The sequence below is a fragment of the Sceloporus occidentalis genome, unplaced genomic scaffold, assembly GCF_023333645.1.
Source record: "Sceloporus occidentalis isolate IW3139 unplaced genomic scaffold, rSceOcc1.0.p SCAF_6, whole genome shotgun sequence".
Lineage (NCBI taxonomy): Eukaryota > Metazoa > Chordata > Lepidosauria > Squamata > Phrynosomatidae > Sceloporus > Sceloporus occidentalis.
Window position 1 is genome coordinate 89617185 of NW_028316986.1, and position 25158 is coordinate 89642342.

The 25158-nt window shown below is 41.0% G+C and overlaps 1 protein-coding gene across 1 annotated transcript in view; it reads left to right on the top strand.

The window, feature by feature from the left end:
- The window catches only part of MAP3K5 (mitogen-activated protein kinase kinase kinase 5), a 155280-nt gene that overhangs the window by 76203 nt on the left and 53919 nt on the right, over positions 1 to 25158 (top strand). Inside the window, exons 4-7 of the mRNA XM_089530296.1 lie at positions 5056 to 5249; positions 6502 to 6670; positions 11648 to 11754; positions 17554 to 17724. Of these exons, the coding sequence (XP_089386422.1) occupies positions 5056 to 5249; positions 6502 to 6670; positions 11648 to 11754; positions 17554 to 17724 (641 nt within the window). The remainder of the gene's footprint in view (positions 1 to 5055; positions 5250 to 6501; positions 6671 to 11647; positions 11755 to 17553; positions 17725 to 25158) is intronic.

The following is a 25158-nucleotide window of genomic DNA, read 5'->3' on the forward strand; positions in this document are numbered from 1 at the left end:
AGTTTCGCTATTAACTCAAGAAGTTACCTTAAGATGCCTTTTCCCCTAAAGGTTCCTTCATAACTGCTCTGTGTGATGATATCTGGTCCCCCCCCCCAACTAGAATAAAGTATTGAAAAAGAATGGTTTATTACAGGAATACGATGAATATATCACCTTCAAAAAAGAAAAGAAAAAGAAAGAAAGAAAATTGACAAAATTGGTTCAATGGTGAAAGATGAAAAAATGTGAGAGATGAGAAAGCTTATCTAAAATTTTAATATCCTGATTGCCCATTACGCATACATTATCCTGCGTGATAGCACCCATTTCTGATCCTAGTTTTAATACATCTCAGCTAAATAGCAAAATGTCCCTTTTTTCTTGTCAAAGCAGAATCCTTCTATATATTTATATTCATTACAATATTATTAACATGTTGAGTTGATTGCTGAGAATTATGTGAGAAATGGGCTTAATAGTATACTCTGAATTTTGCCATCTGTTACAACTGTTTGATAAAGAAACCCCTGCAGAGAAGTATTTTCAACAATAATTATGAGGCAATATGTTATTGAAGTTTTTTTTTCTGATGGGGCAAAACAAGCACTGTATAAAGAATTGATTCATCACCACCATCATATTCTCAGCAATTTTCCTGTCATTCTATCCAAGAACAATTACAGAAAAACATAATGAAGACTGTGAGATTACAGCATGGTCCTGATTATAATAGTGACAGGCTCAGTAATGAACATGTCCACTTGCTCAAAGCTAGCAGCTTCTTCTATGACAGAGAGAAAGTTTAAAATGAACTTGCATATTTGGAAGCATGGTCCACTGCAGATTAAAAAACTTGATTATTGCTTCTAATTCTAATCTTTAGCTCTAAGTGGTTTATAGTTCCTCCTATCTAGATATTTATAATATAAGATCATTCTCTTAGATATTGATTATTAACATAAAAATAGTTGCTGAAATACTGGATCATATTTGAGTAGTACCAGGGTGGGATAGCTTTGGATTTTTCTGATATGCCTGCTATTGTACTATACAGGTATACCACATTTAAAGAAAACAATATATTCTTGGGCATTACTTCTTAACAGAAGATTTGGCTACTAGAGCATAAATAACATGAAAAAATACAGATAGGTTTATATACCATAAAAAAAAAGCACCAACATGTTTCAGCAAACTTTTTCTTCCAAATGCTCAATATTTATATGCAAAATGAAACAACCAGGTCAGGTAAGCCTTGCATAAGCCCCCCCAAAAATGTTTTTTTTTAACCATCTAGAGACAACTTGAAAGCAACTTCTGAAATGCATCCAGGAACTACTTTTTCTTTCAACAGCTTATCTCGCTTCTTATGATTTCCGTTTTGTTGGCTAAATAAGTACACTTGTACATTTTTTAATATCCTAGGGATAGCTGGTGAGGCAAGTTCATATACTCTTCCCCCTTCTGTCTGTTTTACTGTTGACATATTCTCAGGAATTCTGAAGTGAGTTCAGGTTTACCTTGCCTATTGTAGGCAGTGCACATGGATACAGTAGAATTCTGCTCTTTCCCAGTTCAAGCTTTATTGCACTTACTCAGGGCCAGCTCGTCCATATAGGCAAGGTAGGCGGCCGCCTAGGGGCGCCAACCTCTAGGGGGCGCCAGAGAGAGAAAGAGAGAGAGTGGCTGAAGCCGGAGGATCATAGAATCAGGCAAGCAGAGCAGCCAGCAGCCCTGCCAGCCTCCTGAGTAGCAGGAAGAGAGAGATGCTTGCTGAGGCTGGAAGGAGGGAAGAAGTTTGCTACGCTCTGCAACTCCTGGGCTACGTCCACACTGGAGAATTAACTCAGTTTGGCACTGCTTTAACTCTTTCTGGCTCAAGGCTATGGAATTCTGGGAGCTGGAGTTTGTTGTGGAGTCCAGAGCGCTTCCCTTCCTCCTTCCTTCCTTCCTTCCTTCCCTCTATCTTCTTTCCTTCCCCCTTCTTTCCTTTTCCTTCCTTCCTTCTTTCCTACCTTCCCCCTTTCTTCCCTCCATCTTCCCTCCCTCCCTCCCTCCCTCCCTCCCTCCCTCTTCTCTTCCTTCCTTCCTTCCTCTCTCCCTCTTTTTCTTGCTAAGAGAGAGACTTTCAGGGAAGGCTTGCCATGGCCTTCCCCTGAGGCTGAGAGAGTGTGACTCCCCCAAAATCACCCCATTTCTCCCCCCCCCCCCATAACTCCTTCCTCCTTCCCAGACTTTGGCCTTATTCTTCCCTATCCACCCATCTTTGCCTCCCTTCCCACTCACTCACCCTTTTCTCAGATTTCTAGATTCCCTTGTTGTTTGTTGCTGTGTGTCCTCAAGTCCTTTCTGCCTCCTGGCCACCCTCTCATGGGGTTTCCTTGGCAAGGTTTGTTCAGAGGAGGCTCGCAATGGCCTTCCTCTGAGGCTGAGAGAGAGTGATGCCCCCACCCAGTGGGTTTTCATGGCCGAGCTGGGATTTGAACCCAGCATCATAGTCCAGTGCTCCAACAACTACTCCACATTGGCTCCAACAATACGCTTTAAAAACAGTATGCTTCACCACAAAGGAAGGCACCACAAAATGGAAGACATTCAAGAAAAAGGGAGGACAGGACTCAAGAAAAGCTCAAAACACTCCTAGAAATGTAAATGCATGCTTTTTAGTCATGCTTAAAATGGAGGATGGTTTAAAATATCTCCTGGACAGAAGGTCCTGGAAAAGGAGGAGGTCTGCCCTGTCCTGAAGCGAATCTACTATAGGGTTTTCTTGGCAATGTGAGTTCAGAGAAGCTTTGCCATGGCCTTCTTCTGAGGCTGAGAGAGTGCGGCTTGCCTACTCTTGGTGGCTGTGCCTACTATGTGTCTTTTCTTTCTCACCCTGGAGCCATTCCCATCCTTTTTTCATAGGCTGCATCTACACTGCAGAAGTAATGCAATTTGACACCGCTTTAACTGCTCTGGCTCCTTGCTATGGAATCCTGGGATTTGGATTTTTGGAGGAGAATTCGCCTTCTCAGTCAGAGAGCAGTGGAGCCACAACAAACTACAAATCCCAGGGCTCTATAGCATAGAACCAGCAAGATGACCAGATGTCCTCTTTTTCTGGGGTATATCTTACATTTCAGTCTTCTGTCCAGGAGGAATTCCAAAAATGTCCTCTGTTTTGAGCATCACTAAGAAGCATGACTTTATATTTATATGAGGGGTTTCAGCTTTTACTTGGTCATGTCCTCCATTTTACTTGAAAGCCCTACATTTTGCGGTGCCTTCTCCTCCTTTGCGGTTAGGACAGCTGGTCACCATGGGAGCCAAGGGCAGCTAAAGTGGTATCAATCTGCATTAATTCTGCAGTGTGGCAGCAGCCCTGGTCCTCTCACCTAGTGACTCTACTGGTTTTCGTCTCTTTCTTTTGACACCCTTTTCTGCTCCTTGAGTGAAGATTTTTAGTTTTTGAGGGTCATAGATGGACCACTACTATCCCATAAATTCATGGGGATAGGATCCAGATTTTTCCACATCATCAGAATGAATAATGCTTCCAGCGTGCAAAAGGAATATGTGTGCATTAGTCTCCATTTCAAATACCACAGCAGTAAATAAGTCTTTAACCTGTAAAAATCTAATTGGCTTTTTGACTAATTCTCAATACTGACAAAAGATTGGCACATAAGTTTTATGTCATGTTTAGCTTTAACAAACGAAACAGCGGAAATCAAGGAAATAAAAGTGAAAATAATTATGAGGGGCGACAGGGGTCACCTAGGGTGGCAAAATACCTAGAGCCGGCCCTGCATTTACTGCAAACACACTGCTGCAACTTGATATCAAGAGTCTGTGTTTCTCCAGGCTTTCTTTACCATTCTCCCAGTGCTGATGCTGCTAAAAAATCTTCCAGCTAGGCAGAGGACAAGGAAGAAAAGTAGGGGGTCTGGGTAGACAAAAATGCTTTTGTGAAAATGAGTTTATTTTTTCCTTTTCCTCCTTACTAGAGGCTTTATTACCTGTGTTATGCTTGTAATACTGAGAAGGGCCCTGCTTCTTAAGGTACAACAGCATAATGCTGAAGGATTAGTTTCACAGTGCTTGACCTGGCCTTCACCAAAATAAGACCTCAACCATAGCTTCAAAAACTGCAGTGTTGTCCTTGGAGTTAGGGAAGAAAGAATGTTATTTGTTTTTACGTCAGTGCCTTAATGTCCTGTGCAAATATATTTACCACTTAGTTCCAGCCCATTGGAAGACCTGCTCACTACTACTTTTCTTTCTCTGCCACCTGCCTAATATCTGGCTATACAAATTAGGGTTGTTTTGATAATTGTACCTAGTCTGAGAAATTCCCATTTGTGGTAGTTCTGTTTAGTCACCTTGCTCAATCTAATACTGTCCAGATAAGTTGGACCGCAATTTCCACCTGGTCTAGTGGGTAGGGATGATTTGACTTATATTTCAAACACATCTAGGGCATCATGTTCAGGAAAGTAGGCAGATCATGACTTGAATAAAAGGGACAAGTAAAATAATTACAGTTTCAATTAATTGATTGTTAATTTCTGTTTTATAAATATTGCTACTGTGTTTACTGTGTTTTACTGTGTTCAGATCTTTCTGCTTGGTTTTGCATTTGTTGCTGTTAGCTATCTGTTGTGGTTCTGTTAGTCATCTTGCAAATCTCTTTGGGTGCAAAGGAGAAATATCAATCAAATAAATAATAAATGTTTACTATAATACAGAATTTGCCAGATGAATCATTTAAAAACATGGCTCAGAAGCTTTATGAGCCACGTTGGGAGAAAGGTAGGGAATACATTAAATGTTTATTTTTTTAAAAGAAATGTAATAATCAAATTTACATCGAATATAGGTTACACTGTATGTGGAGAAACATACAAGAACCCAGCTGTGTGGTTCGAGCAAAGCCCCAAAACAGTTTTAGGTAATACTTCAATTGGACCATTGAAATATAATAGAAAGGTGAACTTTCACATTCTTCAGGACATTTCATTAGGCTGCACATAGTGTATTATTAAAAACATTTATTTCTTATGCTAAACACACGCTTTTCTTTCACAGATGTGCACTGGCAACTACATATTTCTTCCGTATATGATAACTCCTCATAATAAAGTATATTGCTGTGACAGCAGTTTTATGAAGGGATTAACAGAGCTGATGCAGCCCAACTTTGAACTATTACTTGGACCAATATGCCTACCATTGGTTGACCGTTTTGTTCAGCTTTTGAAGGTGGCGCAGGGCAGCTCAAGGTAAGGTTTTCATGTGTCTTCTTCTATAGTTGCAGTAGGGCAAAATCTGTCAAAAAGAGGAAGAACTTACCTGCCTGTGATTTTTATGAATGGTGAAATCTAAGTAAATGAAGTGGGATGACAGTTCATAGCATTACTACCCAAAGCAGTGGTCCATGGATTGGTGCACCATTTGCTTCTGTACTTAATGGGTTTCTAGGAAAGAAACAATTGTCAGTGGGCATGAATAATGGTATATATACCTAGCATATCTAGAGGGGAAAATGTTGGTCCCCCACATCAGATAGCCTGAGAAGGACTGGTATACAGTACTGTAAATGTAGCATATGCAACATTTGGAGATGGCACCCAAAAGATAATAGCCTTGGGTGCTCATGTCTATAAGAATATTGTTTATAGCAGGGGTGGCCAAATTATTGTGCCTGTGGTGTTGGCTTCCGCCTGGCCAAACTATGGGCCCATACAGACAGGCCAAAATAAAGCTGCTTCGGGTCACTTTGGAGGTATGCTGTTTAAATGCTGCATGTGTCCTAAGAGGCTGGAAGCCACGCCAAAGCCACGCTCCAGTCCTAAGACTGCAGTGTAGCTTTGGCACAGCTTCTGGCCTCTTAGGATGCATGCATCATTCAAAAAGCATACCTCTAAAGTGAGCCGAGACAGCTTTATTTTGGCCTGTCTGTATGGGCCCAATGAGAGCAGTGGTTCTCAAACATGGGCCTCCACAAGTTCCTTGGCTTTGAACTGCCAGAACCCCTAGCTGTCGTGGCCAGGGCTGAGGGCTTCTGGAGATGCACAGTATTAGAAGACCAAGCCAGTAGGTCTTTAGTGAGACATGTCTACTGACAGCCCACAATCCCATTCCTTCTACTTCAGAGGCTCACAAACTGGAGTTTGACAGAGGGAGACTCCATTTCCCCTTTCCCTGTTAACATGAGTCACATTTTTGGAGACACCTGTCATTTGATTAACTTCCTATATGAAACCGGAATATTTTACAGTTTTCAGAATTCGAAGAAGTACAGCATGTTGTGTAATTTTTCCTTACAGAAAAAAATGAGTTTGGAATTGCTTTTGTTCATTCAGAACATAGGCTGTGATCGAGTATCATTTTTTTCCACATAGATCCCTATTTCGAATGCCATTTTCACTTTATGTTTGAGAAAGTAGTGGAATTAGAGCCCTACATCTGTATCCTAGTGTAATAACCGAGAGACTGTTTGGCCTTACATGGAGGTTTTATTTTCTATTATAGTCAATACTTCAAAGAATCAATTCTTAATGACATCAGAAAAGCCCGTAACTTGTACACAGGGAAGGAATTAGCTGCAGAGCTGGCAAGGATACGACAGCGGGTGGATAATATTGAGCTTCTTTCTGCAGACATTGTGATAAACTTGTTGTTATCTTACAGAGATATACAGGTAGGAACTTGCTGCTCTTAATTTAAATGGATTACTTCTATTATCTCTATTTTACCCACACACTGCTTTTGAGTAACATCCCTGACAACATTAGTCTAGTACAGCTGGGACCTGCAACCAAATATTGCTGAATGGAGTGCTGATCTTCACCACTCCAATCAGTCTGTTCTGTTCTCCATTGCCTTGCCATTTTACCTCCCTGGTAATTTTCCATCCTCCTTGCCTTCCCAGTCATATTCTCTAGCCACTGAACACACTCCTTCCCTATTGGGCTGCTTTGGACATTGCCCCATCTATGTATTTCTTTTCTTTCTTTCTTTCTTTCTTTCTTTCTTTCTTTCTTTCTTTCATTCTCTCTCTCTCTCTCTCTCTTTCTTTGCAAACCTTGACTCTTCCGTCTTGTTTATTTGTTCTCATTATTTTTACATAAGCAAGGGAACAAAAACATCAGAAAGGGAGAAATGTGGGAGCGTTGAATGAAAATAAAACCAAAGGTTGTCATCAAAAATGAGTACAGTTGCTCTAACTTGGGTCTATCGCATGTTAAAAAAAGTGGAGATCTGTTTTGCACAGCCACTCTGCAAGTAAGTCATTAGAGCATGTGATTTCTCCATGCAGTTGAGTGCTTGACTTTATCTCAGAGGAAAGGTCTACATCAGTTGTGCAGACTGTAGTTGTGCAATTTGCATTAGCAGGCTTTTTTTTTTAAGTTCACATTAATAAGAACAGAGTTAAAGAGAACAGTAACTCTTCTATTTGTTGCTGTTTGGGTTATGGGGCTTTAGAGAGTGAACACAAGGCACTTCATTAAAGTTTTAATTTTTTTCATTGATTTATGTGGGAAGTATTTATTGTTCCATCCCTGTAGACATTTACCAGTATCTTCTATGTATGGACAAGAAAACCCCCTGTGTAGACTCTTATATGGAGCCCTGGTGGCGCAGTGGTTAAATGCCTGTACTGCAGCCATTCACTCAAAACCACAAGGTTGTGAGTTCAAGACTAGCAAAAGGGCCCAAGCTCGACTCAGGCTTGCATCCTTCCGAGGTCGCTAAAATGAGTACCCAGACTGTTGAGGGCAAATTAGCTTACTTACTAATTAGCTTACTTGCTGTTCACCGCTATGATCTTTGGAATAGCGGTATATAAATAAAACAAATTATTAATTATTAATTAATTATATCTCCTGTTTCTCCCTGGTGGGACTCATGGCACCTCACATACAAGTCAGAATCAGGATTCAAATCCTGGCTTGGTGATGGAAGCCCCTGGGTAACCTTGGGGAAGTCACATATTCTCAGCCTCAGGGGAAGGAAATAGCAAACCATCTCTGAACAAATCTTGCCAAGAAAATCCATTATAAGTCCGCCTGAGGTTTGCCATAAATTGGAAACAACTTGAAGGCACACAACAACAACATGAATTAGTAATAATTAAAACAACTTTAAAAGCTACCTATTAAAACATTAGTACTTTAAAAAAATATAACATCATTAAAATGCTGACAAGAACAATAAAAAAATGCATCATACACAAAGACCATTCTTTATAATCACTTGGGGGCTCAACAGACAGCCCCTAAGGGGTGGCTTCATGCCACCCCTTTGCTTGCCATATCGGGCCGCGACAACCAGAGTGCTGTGATGCCCTCTGCCGTGTGGTTGGGTGTGTGGCGTGGGGGCACCAGGGGGCAGGTGGCATGTGTACGCCACGTCCCCACGCCAGTCTGTAGAGGCTCTTGATCACCAAATACTTGTTAAAAAGATCTCTACCTGCCAGTGGAAGGAGAGCAGGGAGGGGGCCAGCCTGGTCTATAGAAGCAGAACTTTTCATAGCCTGCTAGCAGCTACTAAGAAGCCTGTGTTCTCTGTCCTCACCAACCATGCTTATGAAGGTTCTAGCTCTAGCTAGATAAGCATATGCACTTTCTCCTGAAGATGGAAAATAGAATATATAAGGCAAGGGATACCCAGAAAGAAGTGACTCCTTAAAGAAGTCTGTCTGTTTACAGCTCCCCCAAGCTTTTCCACCAAGCAAGGTATTTTTTCTCTCCTCCTATCTCTCTATGTTCCATTTTTCTTTTGTAATCAAAGCTACTGCTACTGTAATCAATAGCTACTGCTTCTGAGCCTGCTCCTTCTTTGGTTTTTCTTTTGTGCAAATTTGCTTTTAATTTTTAAGGGTAGATGGTGGTACTCAAGGGTTCACCTGAACATGCCTCCTTGTTTTACAGTTGACCATTTTTTCCAGTCCTATTAGCACTTAGTAGCTGAGTTAACTATTAGAAGGTGTTGTTGTGTGCCTTCAAGTGATTTCTAGCTTATGGCAACCCTAACACAAACTATCATGGGATTTTCTTGGCAAGATTTGTTAGGAGTTGTGTGTGTGTTTTCCTTCTTCTGAGATTGTGAGAAAGTGTGACTTGCCCATGGTCAGTGGGTTTCCATGGCCAGGGTGCCATTTGAACCCTGGTCTCCAGAATCATAGTCCACTACACCATGTACTAGCCACTTCACCATGCTGGCTTCCTGTTATAAGGTGTACAGAACTTTATTGCACGTGGATATACATCTTTGCACAAGTACCAAATCTAGCAAAGAATACTCTCAGCCTGTTCATTATAAATGAAAAATATAACTTATTGCATTATCCATATAGAGAAGTTCCATGTAGGCTCCCAGAATGAAATACGAGCATCCATATACTTAAATAAAAAAGTAATTGTAAATGTCTAGCAGCTATAACAAACAAGACTATCCTGTAAAGATTTTTTTTTAAATCACTGATTATCTGATGTTAGTATTAGAATATCCTGTGGTATTAGGAAGAGTGATGGTATGTTTTGTAGGAGAAGCAAGTATCTTACAGACGCCATTGCAGAAAAATCTCAAAATGTAAAAGCTTGGCCAGCAATGGATCTGGGTCAGCTGCCTCTACCCATGAAAAGAGACATGGGGAGAGCTTTGAATAAATGACTTGCTGACACTTTTGTCTCATTGCAGAATGAAAGCATTCTACAGTTCCCAGATTTAATAACAGAACTTTGTTACCATGGCAACTTTGTACATCTGTGATTTGGTGCATGGAAAGAGATGGACGCATAATGGATAGGATTTTGATTCACTGCCCTCCAAAGAATTGTTATATTATACATGCTGGAAGGCCCTGCTGTAGTGTAATAGTCAGATCACAAAGAAATTGTCGGAGGAGATTCTGCACATAAGCTGGCATTTTTGAAATTATGCTCCCTTCCTGTAGCACCCCACAAAGTTGATTGAAATGCAACTTCCAAAAGATGGACACCCTCTCCCCCCTGGAGTGACATCTGATGCTGGCCAACTGGTAAAAGGCATCTCAGTGCATGTTCACTGGGCCTGTGTGGAAATATGCCACACTTGATTTGTTTATATTTACTTATTTAAAGACCCCCCAATGCTTTCAAAGTAACTTTCTCCTAAAACAGGGACTCAAATCAGCTTCCAGATAACAAAACAGTATGGCTAAAAACAGAGAGCCAGTGTGGCATAATGGTTTAAGTGTTAGACTAGGACTCTGGAAATCAGGGTTCTAATTCTGACTTGGCCATGAAACCCATTGGGTGACTTTGGACAAGTTTCATGCTTTTAGCCTCAGATGAAGGCAATGGCAAACCTCCTCTGAACAAATCATGCCAAGAAAACCTCATGATAGGGTTGCTGTAGGGTCGCCATGTCGGAAATGACTTAAAGGCATACAACGTACACATACACATGGCTAAAAACATACAAAAAATGAAAATGAAAAAGAGACTAAAGTTTTGACAATATTAAAATGAGTTAAAATGACACTTTGAAAGATAAGATACCATTAAAAGATTTTAAAAAATGAAAACAGTTCAGTCTAAAATAGCACAGCATCCTGAGCTGTATTTAGTCATGGACCTCAGGTTTACAAGAGAAAATGACAAGAAGGCACAAAGAAAGAGATTGGGAGGGAAGAGAAGTGTGTTGATGATTACCTGTAAATTTCCCAGAAATGGACCAACTATTAGGCAGAGTGAGATAGTCACATCAGTTGGCACATGTGAGAAGGCAGCAGCCAGTTACTGGAGGGAAGAGCTGTTTGTTATATGAAGTTATACAGTATGAAGCTGTTTTGACACAGTCTGCTCTGTACCCATTAAGCTGGCCTGTTACTTTGAAGTGAAGTGGCAGACACTGTCCTGAAGTCCTGATACCTTTTGCAGACGTGGGGATAGCATCTTAATCTTACTTTGCCTTCCGCAGGTTTGTTTTAACTTCCTGTTCATGACTTGCAAGCCTTTTCTCAGAGCACGATGGTTCCTCACAAGCCCTTATATGATAATTCAGTGAAGAAGAGGCCACTACTTGGAGCTGGATAGTACCAGTTTGCCAAGTGATGTCTGGTGCTTCTTCCAATTGCTTCAGAGCAGGATGTTTTAATCTTTCATCCCCATGTATTATTCTAAAAAAAACTATTTTAAGATCAGCCTTTGGAATGCCAACAGCCTCATGCAGAGCTTCTGCCATTACACAGGAGCTTCAACTCAGGTTCTTCTCCTGATCTTTTATTCCTTCTTCAGTCTCCTGTGCCCCATAAAATTTCACTCAAAATCTTGAGCTTGCAGTGGATAATAATACTGATCTAGCCAGGGAAACCTGCACCCTGAGCAATAATTATATATGTTCTGAAATACAAGATGGAATCTTTTCCCTCACTTTCCCTAAATAGTATCCTTATTTGGAAAAGGGATGCAGGACTTTAGTGTAGCAAAGTAATTTCTAAGGGGGATTAGATGCAGCAAGTGGAATAGCTGGGTGATGAGAAGAAGGTTGAGTTAAGAACACTGGCACTTCACACTTCATGGTTCTGGAACCCTTTTGTGTGTTGTATCTCATCATGCAAGTTGAGCATAAATGTGGAATGTAAATGTTTGTTCTTTCTTTGACTATATTCCTTTATTCTGTCTCTTGGAAGGATTATGATTCTATTGTGAAACTGGTAGAAACATTAGAAAAACTTCCAACCTTTGACTTGGCTTTGCATCACCATGTGAAATTTCATTATGCATTTGCACTGAACAGGTAAGAACTTTTTCTGCTAATGAAATTGTGGTTTTTTTAATGTTAGTTTCATCCTTCTCCACAGGTTTGAAACTTTTCTCATACCTTAGCAAGTAACTAAAAGTTTTGCATCTTCCCCATCTCCTTTACTGTTGCTCAGGCATAAGACACTAATGTAAATTTTATTGGCAAACTACATCTGACAGAAGGGTGGGACACATGTAAACCCTCCATATTGTTAGACATGAATGGCAATCAGTCCTATCCATCATATCCAATAGTGGCCCGAAACAGACGGGCAAAAAGTGGCGCCTTTGGGCCAATCCGGGGACATGGTGTGCAGATGGCGCATGCCCCTGGAAGCTGTGCTGAGGCTGGCTAATGTGGCCCTAAGCCGGCTGCAAAAGGAGCAGAGGAAACCGCTCCTTACTGGTGGTCCATTGTGGACCGTAGCAGCAGCCACTGTAAGATGCCGATCTGTTTTGACCAGTGTCATCCTTAACTGAAACAAGTTAAAAATGTAGTATAGCACTTCACTGCCACTAACATCAAAATAATTACTTGGTGGTGGATGTTATTGTTATAATAAAGAGCTGTCTGTAGAAAAACCTCCAAGGATGCAGGCATAGAAATTGTGTGGACATTATTATTATTATTAGTAGTAGTAGTAGTAGTAGTAGTAGTATCCCGCCTCTCCCTGTATTGGATTGAGGTGGGTAACAACAAACAAAAACAATAAAATCAAACATGACTATCAATAGATAAAAGCATAACAGGGCATATTAGATCCTAGTTCCCCAATCTCCCTCCCACCTAATTCTTAAGTGAAGAGTGCCTTAATGTGCTTAGCGGTTACAACCCATATATTATATAAGAATAAAAAAAGAACTCCTTATCACCATTTATGTGTATCCCTGCCATAATACCAAGTCTATAATACAGTCCGCCCTCTCCTTATGCGGGGCATCCGTTCCGGACCCTTCCGTGTAAGGCGAATTCTGCCTGTGCTCGTGCGTGGCAGTGCAGCGGCTGCGGGGCGCAACGGGTGCGCGCGCCCATTCAGTTGAATGGGACGCGATGCCTCTTCTGCCCCGTGCACGCCCCACGGCTTGAGCGCGTAAGCTCAAGTCCGCGTAAAGTGCGCCTGTGTATGACGCAGGCGCGCTGTACCTAGATTCAGTATCTAAAGCTTGCATGTATATTAAAGCGTCCGTATGAGTGTACTGCAGGGTAATTTTGTTTTTAAAATGAATTAATATTTTATTTAACAATGCCTATTTGTAGTCTGCAGTACCTTCTGTAAGCAAAAGAGCCAAATTTTCAGGCAGAGCTGGTAACTCCAGTGGTGCTCTTCACACTGTAGGAACATCAGTCTTGAAAAAGAAAAAGATCCTGCTACCTGGTAAGTGAAGGATAGGAGAGTGAGCAAGGAAAAGGGCTAAATGAACACCAGAGTAGAGAAAAATCAGCAAGAAGAAGAAGAGGAGAAGAAGAAGAGCACAGTTTTTCAGTCCCTGCATGCTTCGTAAATGATTTTAGAGGCAGCTGCTATTTACTCTGCCTGCAGATACAATAAAATCAACTAGAGTAGAATCCTGCTCCTTCCCATCTTAAACTTTGTTTATTGCGTTGTTTAATGCAGACATGCTGCTACAACCCAGCATTGAATATCTTGTGTTTTTCCAGTCCTTACTATTCTCCCAGTGCTGATGCTACTTAAAAGACGTCTAGGCAGACAGAGGATGATGCGGAAAGGGGAGTGCTAGGTAGACATAAAAAGGAGCTAATATATACGGTACATGTACTGGCAACCAGCGCAGTTCTTTTCTAATTGGTTTTCTTTTTCATAGTCTCTGTGCCTCATACAAGTGGTTTGCACCTTTGCAGAAACTCCATATGGAAAATTCTAGAGCTGAGTAGCTTGGTGGGAACACCCCATCCTTCCTGCCTACCATCCATGTCTGAGCCAGCCAAGCTGCCTTCTCTAAGCTACTATTATTTTTGTCCTGCAATGTGATTGCCCTTCAATGTGACAATGCTGAGTAGTTCACCCTCTCGCCTTTTCTTTGCTGTTCTTGTTTCTTTCTCTTATATCTTATTGCATATCTTTTAAAAAATTAAAAACTTACTTCATGTTTTGTCATGCTCCATTTCAATTCCTTCCTCCAATTTTCCCTTCTTTTTCTGTCACCTTTCTCATTTCTATGGCCTCTACTTCTCTTTTCAAACATTGCTCTATTTCTGCTGGAAAAGTGACCCTTTCTGACAGACGTTCAGTGCCTGTTCTGTTTCAGGGAAGGCCATGCCGTTGAACATTGCTCCATCTGTAGAGCTTTCACCCCTCATGCTCTGAAAAATCAGACTCAGTGCCTAAAAATACACTTGGGAGAAGTCACTTCTAGTGTTGGACCATATGGTGTCAAATACACCACTTTCTTCTATTTCAATATCAACTTCGACACTGAGGACTAAGAAACCAAAGTCGACATGGGACTTCGCCTGAGTATCAATAACTCCTGCTGGTCAAATGGAGCCTTCCCTGACACCAACACTGAAAGCTACACCAGTTGGTATCCCCTCTGAGCAAGTGCCTTCTACTTTGCAGGGAGGGGAAAGTGGATGGAAGAAATTCCATTTGACCTTGTCCAAAAAAAACAGGCAGCTTCACTGACATCTGTGCCCTCACTCAACCCCCCCCTCCCCAGCTTCCCTCTGTCTCTGTGTTTTTATGGTGGAGTTTGAAGCAGATAGAACAGTAGGCAGGAGGGGGTGGAACAGTCCCGCCAAGCTACTCAGGTCTAGAACTTTCCAAATGGAGTCTCTGCACAAGTGCAGCCCCACTTGTGTGAGAGCAGAGATGACTGCTTGAAGCACCACAGTTACAAGTGTAAGCAACCTGTCCTTATAAGGTGTCTGCATGATATTCCAGTCAGCAGTTTGGCTGCTGCTTTTTGCACTCTTATCTGAAGGGAGTTTTGAGGTGGAGAACTACAATAGTCTATTCAGGAAGTTAACTACTGTGGCTCATTTATCCCTGTTCAGGGAAGGCCATAGCTGGCAGAGAATTTGAAGGTGGCCTCTAAGTCAGTTCAGCTGGATCACCAGTAGCAAACATTGATTTAAGAGTACTCCCAAGATGCACATTTGCAATCCAGATTGGCTTGAGGCTATAACACAATATAATGTGGAAAAGGTGGGGGCCAGCGTTGAATAGTGATGCAAAGCAGTGTAGTCACTCTAAGAGCCTTTCCAATATAACTGCTATAAATAAGTATTCACTATAATAAGAACAGACAAATGTATAATATGTTCATCTTTTTTTGATCCTGATGACCAGAAGTATATAGATAGAATTGTTTTGTAACCCCCAGTCTGGTATTCTAGTTGATTTAAAGGAAATGTGGGGCTTATCCATTATTTCAGTCATCCTGAAATAATGTGTTATTCCTTTGGCAAACAGGAGGAAGGGTCATGTGAGTTTAGTGCAAAACAGGTCTATTGTGGACAAAGTGCCAGATCTAATTGTTGGACTTGTGCTATGTGTCCATAAAACAAAGTGACAACTATATAGTAGGCAAGTGGGAAAACCTGTGCTGCAATCATCATCATCTGGGGTTTATATTTGGTTGTTGTGTGCCTTCATGTTACTTCCGACTTACGGTAACCCTAAGCCAAACCCATTACAGGGTTTTCTTGGCAAGATTTGTTCAGAGGAGGTTTGCCTTTGCCTTCTTCTAAGGCTGAGAGAGTGTGACTTGTACAGGGACACCTAGTGGGTTTCCCTGGCCTGGCCAAGCGGGGATCAGAACCACGGTCTCCAGAATTATAATCCAGCATTCAAACTACCACACCATGATGGCTGGGTTTATATTACTATGACCTAATCAGTTTCTTACAGGTGCCTAAATACCCTAAAGACACTAGATCCCTTCTATTCTTGGAAGCTAAGCAGGGTCAGCCCTGGTTAGTACTTGGATGGGAAACTGCTGACCAATACCAAGTGCTGTAGGTTATATTTCAGAGGAAGGAAATGGCAAAGCACCTTGCAGTATTCCTTGCCTAAGAAAATCCTATGAAATTTGAGGGGCTAACATAAGTTGACAGATTGCTTTGAAGGCATATATACACATAATACGTTGATTGCAGTGTGACGTGATGTGAAATGAACCTTCTTTTAAATGGATATTTGGCCAGTTGTAGCCATGTTAAATTGCTCCCACCAGTTGATTTCCCAATGAGACACCTGGGGACAGAGCAGAGGTAAAATATGGTTAGGATAATTGGGTAAAACTAATTAATTTGCTTATTCTCTTTCTGTTCTGACATCCTTTGCTTTGCTCATTAGCAGAAGTGCACAATAGAGAGCTATAGAGTGTTTTATCAATGCTTTGCCAGAGATAAATGGGCTGTTTGTGCAAGGACACTTCAGGTGTGACTAATTTTTTAGACAGCTTTTCTCTCCAACAACTATGTAAAGCCAAGAGTAGATTATCATATGTGAAAACTGTGTTATTTCATCCCATATGCACACATTGTACATCCCACTAAGAAAGGATGTGTCTTAAGAGTTTGCATGCTGTTTGTGGGCTGTGTGTAGGCTGGGATAAATCACAGCTGGAACCGTTCTGCATTCCAAGGAAACTTGTATAAATGTGAGGTCAGCCAAGGGATGCTGAGGGGATTATGTGTGTCTTCGTTGGTCACAAGGGCATGATGTGAAAAGACCTTTTCAAAAATGGGTCAATTTTGTGGGGTAGATTTTATTCTTCTACTGATAAATCAAGATGTGGATTCATTTTTCAAGTTTGTTAGATACAAATGGAAAAAGCAGTGTTGGTTATTGAAAAGCCATAACAGTAATGGGGTTAGAATGAGGTGTGATGCATTTCCCTGTCCTACCTTTATTATTGATATCTTGTTATTTCAGCTCATTCCATTCAGATGCTTAGCAACAATCACACTGCAAAGTGAGAACCATCTTCTAATATCTTAGTGTAATCTGAAAGTATGTTTAAAAACAGTCAGTTGAATTCTTGCAGTATAATTCTATGGCTGCAATGTGCATGTGTGTGTTAGAGGTAGAGAACTGAGTGAAATATGACTATGTTTGTGTGGTTTCATCTCTCTTTCACCTACAATTCCAGCTTTAGTCACATGAAGCTTGCCTTTTAAACAACACGAAGTGATCAGACATTAGGACAATGGCTGCATCTGCATTGCAGAAATAATCCAATTTGACACCACTTTAACTGCCATCGTTCATTGCTATGTAATTATGAAAAGTGTAGTTTTATGAGACTTTTAGAGGCTGTGCAGACCGCCCCTAAGGGGCTGTGCTGGATTGGGGCCACGGCAACTGAACACCGCAGCCCCAATCTAGCCTTTCCAGGATGCAAAAAGGAGCCGCAAAAAGCTCCTTTTTGCACCCTGGAAAGGGCGCGATAGCCATGGTGGCATGGCTTTAAGGTGCTGCGTTGTGTAAGTGCACCGCCAGAGGAGTGCTGTGACGCTATGCACCATGTGGAGTGGCGAGTGCCGTCATGCTGCCATGGGGGCAGGGTTGGGTGTGCAGCATATGGACGCCATCCCCTGACTCCACCCCCCAGGCTGGCCTTAATGACTGGTCTACAGAGGCCCTTAGCCTTCTTTCTCAGAGAGGTCTGGTACAACTACAACCTACAATATGCAGAATTCCATAGCACTGAGCCATGGCAGTTAAAGTGGTGTCAAACTGGAGTATTTCTGCAGTGCAGATGCAGTCAACAGAGACCTACAACAGGTTGAAATATTTCTGGTTTCTTTTTTTCTTTTTTTTAACAGACGAAATCTACCTGGTGATAGGAAGAAAGCACTAGATATTATGATCCCTCTAGTGGAGTGTGAAAGCCAAGTAGCTTCAGATATGTACTGCCTCGTGGGACGAATCTACAAAGATATTTTTCTGGATTCTGGATTTACAGACACAGATAGTAGAGACCAAGGAACTTTGTGGTAAGTGACCCTTCATTACACAATGTTTTTTGTTAAACTATTCTAACCATTAATAGGGGTGAAACACTGCTCGTTTTTTCCCCCCAGGGGAAGATCTTAAATTTTAAACAGGCATTGTTACATATATTAATTAGTACAATAATACATAGATACAATTCTAGTCAAATTGGGCAGATTCAAAGTTGTGAAGCCGAAGGCTTTCACGCCTGGCGTCCATAGTTTTTTGTGGGTTTTTGGACCATATGGCCATTTTCTAGAAGAATTTATTCCTTATGTTTTACCTGCATCTGTGGCTGGCATCGTTCAGTTTCAAAGTTGTAATTTAACTTTTTCTAGATAATTATACTTTGGCTCTACCTATTTTTAATACACAACAGTATGTTAGCAGTTTTTCTATAAACAGATTTTTAAAATTCCTACCATCAAATAATTGTGTTCAAAGAATTTTGTCTGTTGGAAAAAAGTTTTTTTTTGTCATTACTTTCTATTATTTTACACAAATAAAAAAACATAAATCATACATTTGCGATTCGTATATCCGCATTATATAGCTTTCATTACTTCCTTATTTTTCTCTCAAGCTTTTATACATACATTATTTTATTGTCAGCATCCTTTTTCCTTCCCTATCTTACCTCTCATGATGAAATATGAGAAATTGTCTTTTAACTTTCTTCTTATCACCCTTCCGAATCTTAAATTCTCTTGTGGTGGTGTTTATACTACATGATGAACTATCACACATGAAGAACTTAATTGTGGCGATTCCTGAGTCAAAGCGGAGTGAGAGCACTTTAAATTACCACAACAGTGCATACCATGCGGATTCAACAATTCGAATTGGCACCCTTGCACATGCTCAGTGGGGGTCTGAACACATCAAGACTTTTTATGCTTCTGGGGTGAAGAACGGGGCCACTTCCTACTTCCACTTCCATGTGAATGCAACCCTCACGTACATTGTTCCTGTCATCTCTCCCCGCAGCCTCTGATGGCCCCCTCCTTTACTCTCATCTCTCCTTCCAGCCTCCTGTTTCATTCCCCAACCCTGTCATCTACATCTAAATCTACCCTCTGTTTCATTCCCCCAACCCTGCCATCTACATCTAAATCTACCCTCTGTTTCATTCCCCCAACCCTGTCATCTATATCTAAATCTACTCTCTGTTTCAATTCCCCAACCCTGTCATCTACATCTAAATCTACCCTCTGTTTCATTCCCCCAACCCTGTCATCTATATCTAAATCTACCCTCTGTTTCATTCCCCCAACCCTGTCATCTCCATCTAAATCTACCCTCTGTTTCATTCCCCCAGCCCTGTCATCTAGATCTAAATCTACCCTTCGTTTCATTCCCTCCATCCCTTTCCAGTTTCATGTGAATGCTAGCCTCACGTGAATAATAGGGAATGTCACCTATCCCTACATTCCCTTTGCTTCATCCGAATGTGTCACCTATCTCTAAATGCCCTCTGCTTCATCTGAATGTGTCACCTATCTCTAAATGCCCTCTGCTTCATCCGAATGTATCACCGGCAAAATTATTATTATTATTATTATTATTATTATTATGCAGTAAAATAATTTTTTATTAAGAATGATAATAATAATATTTCCTTAATAATAATAATAATAATCAGTGTAGAAGCTGCAGGTCTACTTGGAAGTAAATCCTTTGGATCTGAAGGAGGTTGCATCTGCACTGGGAAAGAATCCGGTTTGACTCCACTTTAACTGTCCTGGCTCACTGCTATGGAATTCTGGGAACTGTAGTGTCGTGTGACATTGAGCCTTCTCTGTCAGAGAGCTCTGGTGCCTCAGCAGATTAATAATTTATTATTATTATTAGTATTAGTATTAGTATTAGTATTTTAAAAATTAATTATTATTAATATAATTATTATTAGTTTAAAATAATAAATTATTATTATTATTATTATGGGAGTTAGAGTTTGTTGTGGGGTCCTTGACTCGAGGCTGTGGAATTCTGGGAGTTGGAGTTTGTTGTGGAGTCCTTGGCTCAAGGCAATGGAATTCTGGGAGTTGGAGTTTGTTGGGGGTCTTTGGCTTGAGGCTATGGAGTTCTTGGAGTTGGAGCTTCTCCCCCAGCCTCCAGTGGCCCCCTCCTTTGCTCTCATCTCTCATTTCAGCCTCCTGTTTCATTCCCTTCATCCCTGTCATCTACGTCTAAATGTATCCTTCCGAGCACCGGAAGCAAATGGGGCAAAATTGCAGCACAGCATCATGGGAAATGTGGGACCTTGGAGGTTTGGGGGGGTGTACCAGGACGGAAGCAAAGTTGCATTCCACACTAGACCAATTCGGAGTGAAATCAAAGTGAGCTTGGAAGCAACTTCTGTGAATTCACTTGTTACCGAATTCACCAAAATGAGGAGTCACTTTGGATTCACTGCTGAAGCTCCATGGAACAACCCCCCATAGTAAGCAATTACATGTGATAATACATCACGTGAATTTGCATAGTTGAACCTACAGTCACGTTGGATCAGAGCTGCAAAAAACCCATGTGATAAAGCCCTTAGTCTTCTCTTCTAAACATATCCAGCTCCCTAAGTCATTCCTCATAAGGCTTGGTTTCCAGATGTTTGATCATCTTGGTCACCCTTCTCTGGTCATATTCCTTCTTGTAAATATCCTTATTAAACTGTGGTGCCCAGTACTGGATGCAGTATTCTAGATGAGGTGTGACCAAAGCAGAATAGAGGAGCAGTAACTGGATGCAGTATTCTAAATGAGGTCTGACCAAAGCAGAATAGAGGAGCAGTAACACATCCTCTATCAGGACACTGTACACTTGTTGATGTAGTCTAGAATTGCTTTAGCTTTTTTGGCTGCATCACACTGTTGACTCATGTTTAGTTTGTAGTCTGCCTAGATCCTTTTCACATGTACTGTTTTCAAGTCAGATGTTACCCATTCTATATTTGTGCGTTTCATTTTCCCTGCCTAGATATGGTACCTTACATTTATCACTGTTGAAATTATTTATAGTAGTTTTGGCCCAGTTCACCAATCTGTCAAGTTCATTTAAATTCTGATCCTGTCCTTTAGAGTATTAGCTGTCTCTCCACCCCACACCCTCCACACCACAAAATTTTGGTGTTATCTATATATTTGATATCCGTGCCTTCTGTTTCATCATCTAGATCATTTATAAAAACATTTAACAACCAGGACAGAACTCTGAGATACCACACTGGTCATTTTTCTCTGAGTGAAGAGCAACTGTTGCTGGGTATTCTGAGCTGAATCTGTCAACCAATTACAGATCCACCTAACTGTACGATTGGCTAGCCCAGAGTTCACCAGCTTGCCTGCAAGAATATAATGGGGAACCTTATAGAAAGCCTTAATAAAATCAAGTTTGTAACTGTCAAAACAAATTTGGAATAACTTGTTTTCAGGGTCTTTGTGATTGATTTTTTTTCCAAAGGGAGTGTGGAGCAGTAGATAAACACACCTCCATTTTTTCATCCATATGCATAGTTCACAGACTATCAGCATGTAGAGAGATACCTCTGTAGTTGTCCCACCATTGCTGGGAAATGATTGCATGTTTTATTTGTCTTAGCCAGTGTCCATGAAAAATAAGAGTATCAATACATATAGATGAGATATCTGTACAACACTAAAAATGGTTCCTTTTAACGACTGACTTTATTTTTTACAATAAAATTCTGTTGAATTTTGGGAACAGCTGTAGCAAGTATAGCCACTCTTGTGACCCTTCGACCTTGACAGTCAAAAGTATTTCCTCCTCCTCCTCATAATCTTTATTTATACCAAGGATGGGGAGTCTTTAATAAGATTTTAACTATTTTATAGCTATATTCAAACCACCTTGAGTCCCATTTTTGGAGAAGAGTACAAATCAGGGCTAGGGAGTAGTGGTGATTTTGGGGTTATTCCTTGTCCTACTCTGGTGTAAGATATTTTTTCTTAATGATATTCCTCCTGTAAAAACCTCTTACTTCTTTACTCCTTACTCCTACTCCACAGCCCTGGAGAAAAACCCTGGTTGCTTTGCAAGGCTGGTGTGTGTGTGTGTGTGTGTGTGTGTGTGTCTTTGCCTCCCAGTTCCTTCCCCAGTACAATATAATAAAACTGTTTTTCTGGTGTTTGCATATACAATATAATAACAGTAACATTAAAATAGAATTAAACTATTTACATTAAACCAATTTAAAATGTGCAATTTAAAATAATAAACATTTTGAAAACACACATTTAAAACGCAAGGATTCTCTTTTATAATAAGTTCAAAAAATTATTATTCAGCCACTCTGAGAGACCTTTGGCTGAACAGCGGGGTATAAATACTCTAAATAAATTAATAAATCCTTTTCAAGCTTAGACTGCACAGCCCTGAATGGTGGGAGAGGTCTGCTTCCTCACCCCTGCCATATGAAATTTATTTCAGATACTTGTTTCATAATCAGCTTTATAGTACTCTCCTGTTAACACCAGAAACTATATTCGAGGTAGGATTAAGGAAATCGAAGGATCAATTTATTCCCAAACCACCCTAGAAAGCTTTTTTTTTTTGGGGGGGGGGCATCTTACTCTGACTCCATGCAACTGTTGTTCCTTTCTTTTCTCATGATCTGCTGGTTTCCAAGCTGAGTGAACTTGCCTAGGTTGATAAGATCTCTATTAATATCAACACAGAATGACAAGTTAATTATTTGTTGCCAGATTTTTCTCAGACATATTGCTGCTGCCATGCTAACTGTGTAAATGAGGCAAAATCTGTTCTGACCTCATCATCAGGAGCTTGGCCAAAAAGCCAGGAGCTAGCCTAGGTGTGGGCCCAAACTTGGCTGTTAATCAGGATTCAACTGGTGCCAGATTTTAAGATGAAGAAATGATGTTAGTAATGTGGGTGTTACTGTGGTAACAGCATTTGGCAGAGAGGAAGGTGTAGGCAAGGAGGATAGATGCTGGAACCTAAAAAGAGTAAATGATTAAGTTAAATTACTGACAGAATATTCAGAACTCCTGCTGCTAGTGTTGAGGGCAATTAGAAAGGCTAGCATTGGCCAAAACATTGCATTAAATTTACATAGTCTGCTTAGTATGTAAATCTATAATTGGAAATATACTTGCATGTTGCCTCTTATTTTGCTCCACGTTGAAATGTTTGTTGTTGTGTTCCATATGTTGTTTCTGACTTACAGTGACCTTGTCACAAGGTTTTCTTGGCAAGATTTGTTTAGAGAGGGTTTGCCTTTGCCTTCCTCAGAAGCTGAGATAATGTGGCTTGCTCAAGGTCACCTAGTGGGTTTCCATGGCTGAGCAGGGATTTGAACCCTAGTCTCCAGAGTTGTAGGCCAACACTCAAACCACAACACCATGCTGGAACATGCAGTTATTTTATGTCTGGTTATAGGTCTAATGTGACTCACTGGTCAGCAACTCCTCCATACCAAGTACCATCTCCCTTGCTGGTAGAATGGATTGGTACTCCTAGTCACACTGCCTGCCCAGTCAGCACGTGTGGCATAACAATAGATACTCATACTGTCCTTTCCTGGAGAGTGGCAGCTTTCTCCCCTACTATCAGTTATTTGCCACTCATCAGTACAAGTGCTCGCTAAAGCTGGCCAGGAGCAGCTGCTGCCTCCCAGGACTCGGCAAGTGATTGAGCAACCATCCTTGCTCCTATTCTTGCTGCTCCACTGGACAGGTGAAGAGAAATTGAGTGGCAGAAGAAGGAGCACTGGCTGTTGCTGTTTCCTGTGGTCTCTGCATGTGCGAACATAAGAACTTTGCTGGATCTGGCTGGAGATCTGTCTTCTTCACTGAAATGTTGTCCACAGTGTTGCCCATTGGGACAGTGGAAGAAATACCAGCATGGCACTGGGAGACATTGGACAGAGAAGGAAAGGACTTGCTCCTTCTCCATCTCTCAAAGGTTTGGCAATGAATGCCCAAACATAGTGATTCCTGGCACCAGCCTTGAATTGGTAGACCAAAGTGATTGTAGCTCTACGTGGAACTTCGTGTGTGATTCCCCCCCCCCTTGTGAATCTTTCAAGAGTGGGAAGGCCCAAATTTGCTTGTGTATCTCATGCAGGTTTATTAACAGGTTGAAATAATGTGGAATAGTCTCTGCTTTTCTTTTCTGGGTGCCTTGTTTAGTCTTATGAGTATCACTTTGGGAATACACAATTTTTCTGTGCAATACGATATTGGAAAATAATTTTAAAAATCCCTTCTGTCCCTAGACCACTGCTGTGCGCTCACACACCCCTACCTATCCACTCTGCAGCCATCCTAATCCTAAGGAGTCTAGAAGGGGCTTTTAAAATCACAGTCTTGCATCAAATAAGATGATGAAGATAATACTACATTTGAAGGTATTAATGGCTCAAAGAGCCTCCAGCCACAGGATTCAAGTCAGTCTCAATTGTATAGTCCAGCTGTCTCCTGGAAACATGAGTATGAGTTGCCTGTTCACAATTCTGCTACAATTGGACAGTGTCTTCTCTTTTCTTACCCTAAAGCCACTGTCCAGAAGCTTCTAGAAGCACTTGACAGTGGTGGTACTAGTCTATGACAGTCAGAACAGGCAAGAAGAACTCACTATTCCACTCATCCTGACTAAGTGGAGTGTTTCTGTGTGCCACCTCACATTATTTTTGGTGGCTGGGATTAGCATGGAGAGTCCTCCACACAGAACCATATTTTGCCAACAGTCTAAACCTGGCAAGGTTGTCATGTTTCTTTGCGCAGAGCCATCTGTTCCTTTTCCAATATACCAGGCTTTTAGCCAGAGTCTACTTTTGCAGCTTGTTTCATTATAGAAGACATGGCACACTACCAGTATCCCTAGGTCAAAAAGATGGGCAACAGCAATAGTTTTGTTAATATTACTCTTGAATTTTATTTGATGGAGGTGGTGGTGCCTGTAATACCAGAAATTGTGCCCATGGCTCTCTAGATATTTGAATGAGTTCTAGAAATTGTTGTAGTACCTATTCAAATAGATATCTATTTTAAGATGGTGATAGACTTTGTTTCTATTTTATTCTCAACTTTTTGCCTAATACTGATTATCAAGCTGTGTCTTCCCCTTTCTGAGATGGTAAAGTTTGGATGAGTACAGGGAATGCAGTAAACAGTCACCTTTAACCTTGTTTTGTGATCTGCAGACAAGGTTCAAATGGAGAATTATGGCCATTTTCTCAGTGTGGCATTTTCTTTTCTGTACAAATATTCTGTCTTCTACAGACTTACCCCATCGCTCAAAAGCCCAAAAGATCCACAAAAAACTATGGATACCAGCCATGAAAGCCTTCAACTTCACATTACCCCATCACTGCCTACTTACACTAAATTCCTTTCCAGAGATGTAATATTGGCAGTGGCGGTGGGGACAGTAAAGACAAGAGGGAAACACAGTGAAAATAG